This window comes from Staurois parvus, unplaced genomic scaffold (genome assembly GCF_062004578.1).
Source record: "Staurois parvus isolate SC_StPar_1 unplaced genomic scaffold, SC_StPar_1.0 ptg000217l, whole genome shotgun sequence".
Classification (NCBI taxonomy): Eukaryota; Metazoa; Chordata; class Amphibia; order Anura; family Ranidae; genus Staurois; species Staurois parvus.
Window position 1 is genome coordinate 2,991,478 of NW_028318013.1, and position 13,111 is coordinate 3,004,588.

Sequence of the window (13,111 nt, forward strand, 5' to 3'; positions counted from 1 at the left end):
CTTGAACTACCTTGCTTTGCATGTAATGAGTCTCTCATATATTTCACCTTTTAAGTTGCATTACTGAAATAAATAAACTTTTGCACGATATTCTAATTTTTCGAGTTTCACCTGTATATACTGGAATTTTTTTATTTTTTTTTAACCACTTTACAACTGCGCTATAGCCGAAAGATGGGCGACAGCGCGGTTGTCCAGTTGTGGGAAGGCATCATATGATGTCCTCCCAGAACGTGCACCTGGCACTGTCAGTGATCACTGTGTGCTACGGACACGGCTGATCACATGACTAGGTGAAAGTGGCCTTTTTTCCACACAATCAGCTGTGCCCAATGACACAGCAGATCACAAAGTAAATAGTTGCTGGTTAACGGCAGCACTTTCCTCACTCTGTCACAGCATTAGGAAAGTACCACTGATAACAAGTAAATGTCACAATGCAGATCTGCAGTGATGATCAGTGCCCAGCAGTGCTGCCCATCATTGCTGCATATTAGTGCTGCCTATCCGTGCCACTTCATCAGTGCCTATCAGTGCAGCCTCATCAATGCACATCAGTGAAGGAGAAAAATTACTGGTTTGCAAAATTTTATAATACAAACAAAGAAAAACATTTTTTAATTTTTTGGTTTTTTTTTGTTGTGCAAAAAATAAAAACCCCAGTGGCTATTAAATACCACCAAAAGAAAGCTCTATTTGTGTGGAGAAAAAAAATCATATGGGTACAGCGTTGCATGACCGCACAACTGTCATTCAAAATGCAACAGCACTGAAAGCTGAAAATTGGCCTGGGCAGAAAGGGGGTAAAAGTAGTTAATACTAATAATGGCTGTGATCATTTTGACGCTGACACTTTATGGAAACCAGTGACAATAATACAGTAATCAGTTCTAAAAATATACACTGTCGTATTAATGACACTGGCTAGGAAGGGTTTAAACATCTAGGGCGGTCAAAGGGTAAGTGTGTGCACTGTGTACTGATTATACTAGGCAAACTGCTAAATTTAATTTTTTTTAATAAAACCTAACAGTTTGCTGTTAACATAACACAACCCTGGTTTGTTTATACAATCAGAGCTGTTATGTCAGTGTTCTCGGCGATCAATGGGTGGCGGCACTCATCTATTGGCCAGGACCTATTGATTGACCTCAGAAATGCAAAATTACATTTATGTACGTGATTTTGCACAGAACGTCCACCCTGTAGCGGTAAATCTGCTATAGGGCGGAGGCCAATTGGTTAAGCTACATTATACTGCCACCAGCTAGTGTTGGGTGCAATTGTAATGCCATATTTAGTAGTAGGCCTTGATTACAGAAGCCGTGCAGACACACTTCATTTGGAGCTGTGCATCAGTCCTGAACATACACTATATTGCCAAAGGTATTGGGATGCCTGCCTTTACATGCACATGAACTTTAATGGCATCCCAGTCTTAGTCCGTAGGGTTCAATATTGAGTTTGTCCCGCCCTTCGCAGCTATAACAGTTTCAACTCTTCTGGGAAGGCTGTCCACAAGGTTTAGAAGTGTGTCTTTGGGAATGTTTGACCATTCTTCCAGAAGCGCATTTGTGAGGTCAAGCACTGATGTCGGACGAGAAGGCCTAGTTTGCAGTCTCCATTCTTCTTGGTATGCTGACACCTTAAGAGTTCCCTTCACTCGAAATAAGGGGCCAAGCCCAACCCCTGAAATACAACCCCACACCATAATTCCCTCTCCACCAAACTTTACCCTTGGCACAATGCAGTCAAGCAAGTAGCGTTCCCCTGGCAACCGTACTTCTCTGTCTGGCAATCCAATGGATGTATCTGGGTTTAGCGATTTCTCTCTCCAGAGAACATCATCAGGGCCCTATAGTCTAGTGGCGGCGTGCTTTACACCACTGCATCCGACGCTTTGCATTGCACTTGATGTACAGTTGCAAGAAAAAGTATGTGAACCCCTTGGGATTACGTGAAGTTTTGCATGAATTGGGCATAAAATGTGCTCTGAACGTCATCTAAGTCACAACAATAGAAGAACACAGTCTGCTGAACATAATACTACACAAACATTAGATGTTGCTATGGTTTAATTGCACATAACATGTAAACATTCACAGTGCAGGGAGGAAAAAGTATGTGAACCTTTGACTTAATAACTGGTTGACCCTCCTTTGGCAGCAATAACCTCAACCAAACGTTTCCTGTAGTTGCAGATCAGACCTGCACAATGATCTGGAGTAATTTTGGACCACTCCTCTTCACAAAACTGTTTCAGTGTAGCAATATTCTTGGGATGTCTGGTGTGAATTGCTCTCTTAAGGTCATGCCACAGCATTTCAATCGGGTTGAGGTCAGGACTCTGACTGGGCCACTCCAGAAGGCGTATTCTGTGCTGTTGCAGCCATTGTTTTGTTGAATTACTTGTATGCTTTGGGTCATTGTCCTGTTGCATCACCCATCCTCTGCGGAGCTTCAGTTGGCGGACAGATGGTCGTACGTTTTCCTGCAAAATGTCTTGATAAACTCTGGAATTCATTTTCCCATCAATGACAACAATCCGTCCAGGCCCTGAGGCAGCAAAGCAGCCCCAAACCATGATGCTCCCTCCGCCATGTTTTACAGTGGGTATGAGGTTTGGTGTTGGTGTGCTGTGCCTTTTTTTCTCCACACATAGTGTTGTGTGTTCTTCCCAAACAACTCAATCTTGGCTTCATCTGTCCACAGTATATTTTGCCAGTAGTGCTGTGGAACATCCAGGTGCTCTTTTGCAAACTTCAAAACGTGCTGCAATATTCTTTTTGGACAGCAATGGCTTCCTCCGTGGTGTCCTCCCATGTACTCCATTCTTGTTTAATGTTTTCCTTATTGTAGATGTGTCAACAAAAATGTTAGCATGTGCCAGAGATTTCTGTAGGTCTTTAGCTGACACTCTGGGATTCTTCTTTACCTCATGCAGCATTCTGCGCTGTGCTCTTGCAGTCATTTTTACAGGACGACCACGCCTAGGGAGAGTAGCAACAGTGCTAAACTTTCTCCATTTGTAGACAGTCTGTCTTACCGTGGACACATGAACATCAAGGCTTTTGGAGATACTTTTGTAACCCTTTCCAGCTTCATGCAAGTCAACAATTCTTGATCGTAGGTCTTCTGAGAGTTCTTTTCTGCGAGGCATGGTTCACATCAGACAGTGCTTCTTGAAACCAGTAAACCCAAAACAGGTGTGTGTTTTTTAAGGGCAGGACAGCTGTCAGCAACACATCCAATATCATCACACTGATTGGAGTCAAAGTTGGCTCACTCCTGGCTCCAATTAGCTCTGGGAGAAGTCATTAAGCTAGGGCCTCACATACTTTTTCCTCCCTGCACTGTGAATGTTTACATGTTATGTGCAATTAAACCATGGCAACATCTAATGTTTGTGTAGTATTATGTTCAGCAGACTGTGTTCTTCTATTGTTGTGACTTAGATGACGTTCAGAGCACATTTTATGCTCAATTCATGCAAAACTCCATGTAATCCCAAGGGGTTCACATACTTTTTCTTGCAACTGTATGGCTTGGATGCAGTTGCTCGGCCATGGAAACCCATTTCATAAAGCTCTCTACTTACTGTTTTGCTAATCTGAAAGTCACATGAAGTTTGGAGATCTTTAGCAATTGACTCTGTAAACAGTTGGCGACTTCCGCACACTGTGCGCTGACCCTTGCTCTGTCATTTTACGTGGCCTACACTTTGTGGCTGAGTTGCTGTTGTTCCCAGTGGCTTCCACTTTGTTATCATACCACTAACAGTTGACCATGAAATATTTAGTAGCAAGGAAATTTCACGGATAGACTTATTGCATAGGTGGCAACCTATCATGGTACCACTCTTGAATTCATTGAACTCCTGAGAGCGATCCATTCTTTCACAAATGTTTGTAGAAGCAGTCTGCATGCCTAGATGCTTGATTTTATATACCTGTGGCCATGGAAGTGATTGGAACATCTGAATCCAATGATTTGGAGGGGTGTCCCAATACTTTTGGCAATATAGTGTATGTACAGTTATGGGTTTGCTTGAAGATCCGTGCAGCCATCTTCCTGTCATTGATTTGAACAGGCTGATTGCATTGACTAGCTGTGCCACCCAGGTGAGTAGAATGGCCCTCTGTAGGGGTGTACTGATTAGTGCACCCATGTGAAGGAGGCCCTACTGGCAACAATGTCTGGTGCAGGAATTTTTTTTTCCTTATCCACCCACTTTTTTATCTTTTGATCCTTGTCACCATTTGTAAATTGAATGTCATAATCCTGTTCAGCTGTGTGTACATTTCAGAGTTGGTAAATCTGTGCATGTATGGCATTTCGTGGTGAAGCAAGTCCAGGAAGGTCAGAAATCATGGTGAAAGTGGGGCACAGACTAGCATTCACCTTGTGTGTTGATAGCTGTACATTTTTATGCGTGTAGTGTGTGACTGATTCTATTTAAATTGTTAATTTTCTTTACCACTTCTGTTAACCTTTATTAGGTGGATTTTGTGATTAAAGAGGCAACAAATCTAGATAACCTGGCTCAGCTGTATGAAGGTTGGACAGCTTGGGTGTGAACAAGAAGACGGCAGACCAGCCTGGTTCAGCACAGTCAGCAATCCACCAGAATCAATCCAGTGTCAGGCATCCACAGCCGCGCCAAGGCCGGTGGTGATGTATACTGGGGCTTAATATGTGGTAATCTAGGAAATCCTGGTGCAGTGGGAACGGGAATCCCACAGGAACGCTGCACCCAGAGCAACGTTAAACACCAGTGGTCAGCAACCCCAAGGGCACAGAGTACAATGCTCACCGTCTGGGTAAAGTGATTGTCTTTCTGCTATGGAAGATCTGACAGTACATCTGAGAAATTGCTGCAGAAAGAAACCGGCACCCTCCAGACCGCATGGTGATCTAGAACTCTCTTCCATGTGACCCTGCCAACAATTGAAGAAATGCTAAACCCTGTTCGTCAAGGGGGGAACTCTGGGGCCATCAAGGATTTGCAGTGAAGAGGATGCTGTCCGTTTCTTGGGTTACTCTTGTTGCTTGGCAATGCTGCTGGTTGAGTTAGCCAGCTTAGCACAGAAGAGGCTAGGAGATGAAGCATGGCCTCTGAAAACTAGCTGAAAACAGCCAAAGAACAGAATTGTGAAGTTAGGTGGACTTCTGAAAAGAAGACAAAAAACCTTGTTTTCCATTCTTTTCTTCCCCTCATTTCTTGTAGTTAAAGAATACATGTTTATTTTTCACACTGTATTCAAACTTAACACTTTTGTTTGGTAGCTGGGCATATATCCAGAGACACTTAATACTTGGAGATTGCAGAAATATTTCATTCACTTGGTACCCACTGCAAAAAATATCTTGCCATTTTTGTGTGACCCATGCACAAATACATGAAGGATCAACCCAATGCATTGAAATAAGCCCAGCAATGATTCTGCTTCTCAAAAATCTACATGACCCCCACTTTGTGTGTTTCCATACGCTTAAGCGATGTGAGTACTCCACCCCTCCTTTTTTTTTTTTTTTTTTTTTCTTTCTTTCTTTCTTTTTTTTTTTTTTCTTTTTTTTTTTTTTTTTTTTTTAATTGCGTAGTCTAAGTAGTTTAACTTGTCACTTGATGACAGTTATAATAAAGTGAACTTCTGGTGGAGGTAGACTGCAGTGGTGTTTACTTTACATTTTGAATGAAAAATATTTGTTTTACACTTAAGCTTTTAACACCTCCATGCTTGGTTTTAACCCTTCTAATATTACCGGAGAAGTATGACTTTCTTCCAGATATACATTACTTTAGTTTGAGGTCTTTAAGACCTTGTGTGGAATATGTCCTATCTAAGAACTTTAGTTTATAAACAAGTCAACATATTCTATTTTTGTAATTCAGTTCAGGTACAGAGCTTGGGTATTCTAGAATGGTAGAGGCAAGTGAAAGTGGAGATGTGTTGCCCATAGCAACAAGTCAGGTTCTTGTTTTCATTTTAAAACCTGCACTACAGAAATGACAGCTAGAATCCAGTTTCTGTGGGAAGAAAATCCACTTTTTCCTGCACTCTTTTTCCATGTTTTTATGACACAAGTTAATCCCTTACAGAAAACTGGTAGATTTTCCTTTAATGAGGTCCATTAAAGTATATCTTGAGCCTAAGTTTTTATTTAGTATTCCCTTCTGGATACATTTTGTAGTACATTGCACACGGGTGGCTGTGAGAACAGTGTTTTGTAGACATTCACATAAATATGTGATTCCTTTTTTGTCCTTTCATTTTTTTTTTTATTTTTTTTTTTGTCTGAATCTGATTTGGTGATGTTGAAAACAGATCCATTTTATTTTCAAGTGTTTTTCTTGCAGTCATCCTTACTGGGTATTTTGTGGCCCTTCTCCCCACTTGTATTGCCTACATATGTGACTTGTTAAACTGTTGTTGGGTTTAATACAAGAGCACACATTATGTCTGTTAGGAAGAATATAAATTCAACCAGCAGTTGCCGTTACGAAAAACAGTTTATACCAGCAATATTTTAGATAGTGAGCATTTTGTGTGTGTACCGTTAATCTTCCCTGCCACAGAGGTCTGCAGCACATCACTGTATTGTAACTAGTCCTCTTTTGATGGCAAGAGCATTAAGTCTGCTAATAGCAATCTTTTCTCCCAGTCTGGAGTATTAACAAATTCTAATATTTGCAGTTAGTGGAAATTTCAGTTTGTACAAGAATGACAGCCTTATTTGCTCTGGTTGGCTGGCTAAGAGTACTTAAATGCTGAGTAATGCATGCCTGTTTTGTGTACCAGCAGACACTGCTATACAGTTATGGTGAAGGTAAGACTTTGTATGTCAGAATTCAATGTAATGGAATTTAACTTTACTCCCACAAGCAAAAATCTTTTTGTGAGCTGTAGATAAGTTAGGAAAACCTGCATTACTTTAATTTCTTCTGAGATGTTAACGTTTAATGCACATCAGACACCTGTAATATTACATTTCTGCTTTCAATTACAAACATCTATGAAGAATCAGATTCTTAATTGTTTAAATAAAATACTTATGATTAATGCATAATGTGCTTATTTTTTTCTTCTTTTAATGCATAATGTGCTGATTTTTTTTCTTCTTTTAAAACTGTTGTGTAGATGTAATTTAAAAGAAACAAAAGTACGTCTATGTTCCTCAAGTTGAAATGACTATTATTAATGTAAGTAGTCTTCATTAAATAATATTCTCCATAAATGTGCAAAGAACATGCCTGTTTAGGACCTTTCATTTTTGCTCTGTTGTTGTACCAAGCCACTTTAATGTACTGATTCTCACTGCTAATCTGGTGTTCTGCAATAACCTTATGCTGAGGCTGTTATTCTGCAGGCAAGACATTCACAAATCTGCCAATCTGGCTTTGTATTTACATATTCAATAAGACTGGCACTGAATCCTTCTGGAAGACTTTCTCAGCTGAATGCTTGCATAACACAAATTAACTGGAAAAAGATGCAGCAATTCTTTTTAAAGCCATTCTCATGCTGGTTGTAGGAAATGCACTTCAGTGGTTGGAAAAGACTATATTTGTTAACATGGTAAATTTACTTGAATTTACCCCTGGTGATCTATTTAATAAAATCCATAAAGTACTAATAAAATTTAGGTATGACAAAAGAACAGAGATCAGCTGTAATCTCATTTAAAAAAAAACAAAAAAAAACCTGTAATGTCAGTTCACTAAGCTGAGCTCTGTGGTGTTCTATTATTTCGTATAAAATGTTCAGTTTACAGTACATACATGAATATTGTGTAATTGCAGTTATTCTTTTGCATAAAATGATCATCACCGTTGTTAGCACTTCACTACACACTGGCAGGTTAATTGGTTCCTGTCTAAAAGAAAAAAAATTGCCCCAATATGACATTCTACTGCATGCACTCAAGATAGCTGCTTCACTATTTGTCCCCAACAGCAAATAAAGGCCAGGAAAAGAAGTGAGGGAAAATCTCTTAAATATAAAAACAGGTTTGAAAATACTTTCAGTTCATTAAGGGGATGCTAGAACCTCTGTCAACTTTTTGTCGGTTTTCCTGTTGTGGACTTTCCCTCTCTCTTAGATAAAACCTTGTCCCCTAGTAAAACCTGATGGGGGGGGGGCAGGGCTTCTAACCTTTCACCATTCTATACAACAAAAATTTGGGGTGTAGAAACCATTTAGGATTTTCCTACTCCACAAAAATCCTATACCAACACTGTAGCTTATAATGCAGACAAAAAGACTGGGCAGCCAAACCTTTAAAGTGTCATTAAACCCAGGCTATGAAAAACTCTCATTACATGCTATATGACAGTGTCTGCATACTCAAAGCCACTAAAGGATTTGTTTTGTGTAGAGAGAAATACACTTGGTTTACTCTGTCTTCAGCTGCTGTTCCCTCCTCTGTGTCCCCACTGCAGCCTAAGCTTGTATAACTTGGTTGTTGTCACATCTATTGTGCATGCTCTACTTTGACATCTCTTGAGACATTCATTTCTTCCTTGTTCTAGCTGGAGTAGCCCCGAAATGCCTTTCACTATGGCCAAGCTGGAGGCATGGCTAAGCCAGAACAGGTCACATGTCCTTTGTTGTCACCAAGTCCTCACCCCAGCTGTGCAAAGTGGATTGGAAGTGTCAGTCGAGGGATCTGATCCACCCGAAGGCATTGGTGGGTGGATCAGATCCTTGATTGACTTCTCTATTATTGCTTTGCATGGCCTGGGGGACAGCCTGGTGATATCACAGGACATGTCACCTGCATTGGCTTAGCCTTGCCCCCATCCTGGTCTATGCTGCAGCCAAATAGAGATTCATGTGACCCTGTACTTAAATACGTGTAAAAATGTATTTAATTACAAAGTGGTTTTATGTGTATTGAATTGCTGTTGGTGTGCTCTGTTACTTAGACGTTCTAATAGTATCAGGGTTTAGAATCACTTTAACATACACCGATCTGCACACATACACCGATCAGCCATAACATTATGACCACTGACAGGTAACGTGAACAACACTATCTCATCTGAAAGTAAGTGAGATCTATTAGGCAGAAAGTGAACATGTTGTCCCTGAAGCTGATGTATGGAAGCAAAAAAGAATGGGCAAACGTAAGAATTTGAGCGACTTTGACAAGTGCCAGAATGGGAATGATTAGATGACTGCAGCTATTGTGGAATGTTCCCAGTGTGCAGTGGTCAGGACTGACCAAAAGTGTGCCAAGGAAGAAGAGCCAATGAACTAGCGATTGGGGGGGGGGGCTCATTGATGCATGTGGTGAGCGAAATCTGGCCAGTGTATTCCGATCCAGTAGAGGAGCTACTGGAGCTACTGTTGGAACCAACAAGTTATTGTTGGTTCCAATAGAAGGGTGTCAGAACACACAGTTCATTGCAGTTTGTAGTTTATGGGGCTGCATAGCTGCAGACAGGTCGGGGTGCCTATGCTGACCCGTGTCTATAGCCAAAAGTCACCTACTGTGGGCACATGAGCGTTAGAATTGGACCACAGAGCTATAGAAGAAGATGGTGTGGTCTGATGAATTCAAGATAGGCTTGAGGAAGATCTGGATTTGGCCTCCCAGTTCTCCAGATCTCGATCAAGCATCTTTGCGATGTGCTGGAAAAACAGGTCCAATCCATGGAGGTCCTACCTCATGACTTACAGGACTTAAATGGTCTGCTACTGATAGCTTGGTGTCAGACACTACAGCATACCTTCAGTGGTCTTTTAGTGGAGTCCATGCCTCGATGTGTTATGGTGCATGGTCATAATGTTATGGCTAAATTGGTACAATGTTGATGATCCTGAAGGCAACAAATATTATGTGATGACCATATATATGTTCAGAGGGCACAGTGCTCAGAGGACACTAAACAGGCTGAACTGCTGTAATACTGACACTCAGTGGCTGAATGTCTCCTTGCCATGGGATCTCTGCCATACTGAAGTCTCTATCTGCTCAACCCAGCTCTGATGAAGAAGGGAGCACCCTTCGAAATGCGTTAGCCTTTATCCCCCCCCCCTTTTTGGATTTACCTGTAACCCTGTGTGGATTATGGTTACTTATGCCTGTAATACCATCACTTTGTGAGTATATTTCCTTAATAATAAAATTAGTCACTATTTATCGAGGTAATGCGCAAGGTTTGTGCGCTCTTTCTTTCATCATCTTCTACAGACACAGTGCTTTATCCAGACTTTTGTACAGCTCTATTGAAATCCTAGCAGAAAATGACCTGGCAGGGAAGTCCTATGCTTTTTCAGTACTTCACCCATTTTTGGTAATTTTGGTCAAGGGGTTGGACTTAACCAGAGATCTTACAATTAAAGTGGCTGTAAAGGCAAATGTTTTTTCTTTTTTTAAATAAGTTATACATACCTGTTCTGTATGGTGGTGCATGGAGCAAACTAGTTGTTCCTCCTCTGGGGTCCCCTACCCCCAGCACTTTCTGCTCTTTGTGTCTGCCCCCCATAGCCAGCCGCTTGCTACGGGGGCAGATATGTGGGCTTGCTGCCAAGTTGGGCTGTGTGCATCCATAGATACACAGTGCAGCTTGGCCCCCTGCTTTCTACTAACAGATTTTGACTGATAGCAGCAGGTGCCAATGGCTCCCGCTGCCTTAGCAAAACCTGTGAGAGGAGAGACTAGATGCATCTAGGCAGAGTGCTGGATCGATATAGGACCAGGGGCAGACTGACCATTTGGAAACTCGGGCACTGCCCGAGGGCCCGGGGTCAGTAGGGGGCCCCATGAGATGCCCCTGGTACCTTTTTCATAGGCTTTTTTGAGTTTGGGCAAGGACACAGGGGCCCCATGATCCCCTATTGCCTGGGGGCCCCGTGAGTTGTCAGTCTGCCCCTGTATAGGACTCGAGTAAGCAAATGAGACAACATTTTTACCTTAATACAGGGAATGCATTAAAGAAGCATTCCGTCCGTCAGCTACAACTGCTGTAGCTGCTGAATTTTAATATTAGGGCACTTGCCTGTCCAGGCATCCAGCGGTGTCCCAGGTGCTGGCGCTGCCATCTTGACTAAGGGAAACCCTCCGGTCTACTACTGCACATGTGCGGAGTGCACTGTGCTTTGTGAATGGGCCACAGTCCTCTGGGACCTGTGAAGTGTCCCAGAAGGCTGCTGCTAGCATTAGTAAATTTTATTTGCTTGTTTTAAACCTTTTTTATGTTCCACAATTCAGTTATTTCCTGCTTTCCATGCCTAGGCAAATTGTCATACGTCCTAGGAGTCTTTAGGAGGGGTTTTCTCCACCAAGCACACACTACAGCCTGCACGCCTGAGCTAAAGGCAAATGCTTTTTGGGAAGTAGATGCTACATGAATTATCTGCCCTTACTCAAGATGGCCACAGCCTGAAATGCTAAGAGGTGTTTTACAAAGTGATTTCTCTTCAAAATAAAGCATTGAGAGTTGGATGAATGGGGGAGTTTGCTTTGAATATTAAAAATGAATTAGCATTTTTGGTTTGTGGTGCTCAGATACAGTGTAGTTCTGCTTTAACTGTGTTGTAAACCAAATGATTACTAAAACAAAAATAGGATGCAGTTATCAATGATTTGAAATTAAAGCAATTTAACAATGTTAGACAAATACATACCTTCAGAATTGACCACAGCATGCAACAGTGATACTCAGGCATCCAATACACCTGTTAGATGCTGAATATACAAGCCGCTTCTGTAGCTCTGCAAGAGAGGGAAGATTTGAATCATGAATTGCTATTAGAGTATTTTTTACATATTTTATGTTTACATTTCATACAGCAACAGTTCATCTTCAAAGGAAACCTCGCTTTTTGTTAACGAGGCTCAGAGAGAAGTGCATTGAGGGGAGTGGGGTGGCAGCTTTGACTTTAGAGGTGGAAACGGCCCAAAGCTTCTAACAGATAATTAAAGATAAGGCTGGAGGGTACGAACATAGTTGCCAAATCATGAATCCATTCATCCAATGGTGTCATTAGTCAAGAAAGGGGTATTCACCAGGTGAAAATAACAAGAAAAGCCTAAAAAGAAAACCACTACCACAGTTAAAGATTGGTAAACAAATTGCAATATATAACATTTTTGGTTTTGAAATTTAGATACTTTAACCACTTCCCCGTCGCCCTATAGCCGAACTACAGCTACAGGGTGGCATGGCTGTGCAAAACCATATATATTACATTTCTGGGTAGGGAGGGTGTGCCACCATTTGTAGCTACAGATGTCAATCACCTGGTCCCTGTTGGAGATTCCCCGGCGATTGCCGAGTAGCACTGACGGGAGAGACCTGTGTGTAAACAGCACAGGTCTTTCTCCTGCCAGCAGTAACATGCTGCTGTGTATTTCTCTGCACTGCAGAGAAATACACAGCAGCATGTTTCCCTAGTAAAACAACACAGTTAACCCTTTGATTGTCCCAGATGTTAACCCCTTCCTGCCCACATAAACCAATTAATTTACATGTAATGGGATATTTTTTTTTTTCTTTAGCAAAGACATGTTTATGATGAAATTTGTTTTGAATTTTTTTATTGGATATGTTTTATAGCAAAAAGTCAAAAATATTATGTTTTTTTTTTTTTCTCAAAATTGTTGGTCTTTTTTTTGTTTATAGTGCAAAAAATAAACCCCACACAGGTGAACAAATACCACCAAAAGAAAGCTCTATTTGTGGGGGGAAAAAAGGACATAAATTTTAATTAACGCAGTGCCGTATCAAAAAATGACCTGGTCGGGGGGGGGATGGGGTAAAACCTCTGGAGGGCAAGTGGTTAAGGATTCTTCTATCAAGAAATGACTGGTACTGCAGTGGCCATCAATTGGATCAGTGTTCCACACATTGCTTGATCTTATCCTGCCTGTATGCAGTCAAATTAACTGGAAATTCACTGCTGCAGTCACAGGCGGTTCCAGTGCCATGCCAAACTTTGAGGTTGCAAGTCTCAGTACCTCACTTAGGACTGTTCCCTATTTTTTCCAGGATGGTTGCTGTGAAAGTATGAGAGCTGTTTGCTGGCTGCCAAGCAAGTCATTTTTACAAATCTGTTTTTTTCAAATTTTTGTTTTGTTTAGCCACTTGACCTCCGGAAGACTT

At 41.4% G+C, this 13,111-nt stretch overlaps 1 protein-coding gene across 2 annotated transcripts in view; it reads left to right on the forward strand.

The window, feature by feature from the left end:
- SMG1 (SMG1 nonsense mediated mRNA decay associated PI3K related kinase) overlaps positions 1–7,068 on the forward strand; it is a 283,265-nt gene extending 276,197 nt beyond the window's left edge. For both annotated transcript variants that reach the window (XM_089679071.1, XM_089679072.1), the window contains exon 63: positions 4,500–7,068. In XM_089679071.1, coding sequence (XP_089535197.1) covers positions 4,500–4,577 — 78 coding nt within the window. In that variant the 3' untranslated portion in view covers positions 4,578–7,068. The remainder of the gene's footprint in view (positions 1–4,499) is intronic.
- Positions 7,069–13,111: the final 6,043 nt, after the last annotated feature.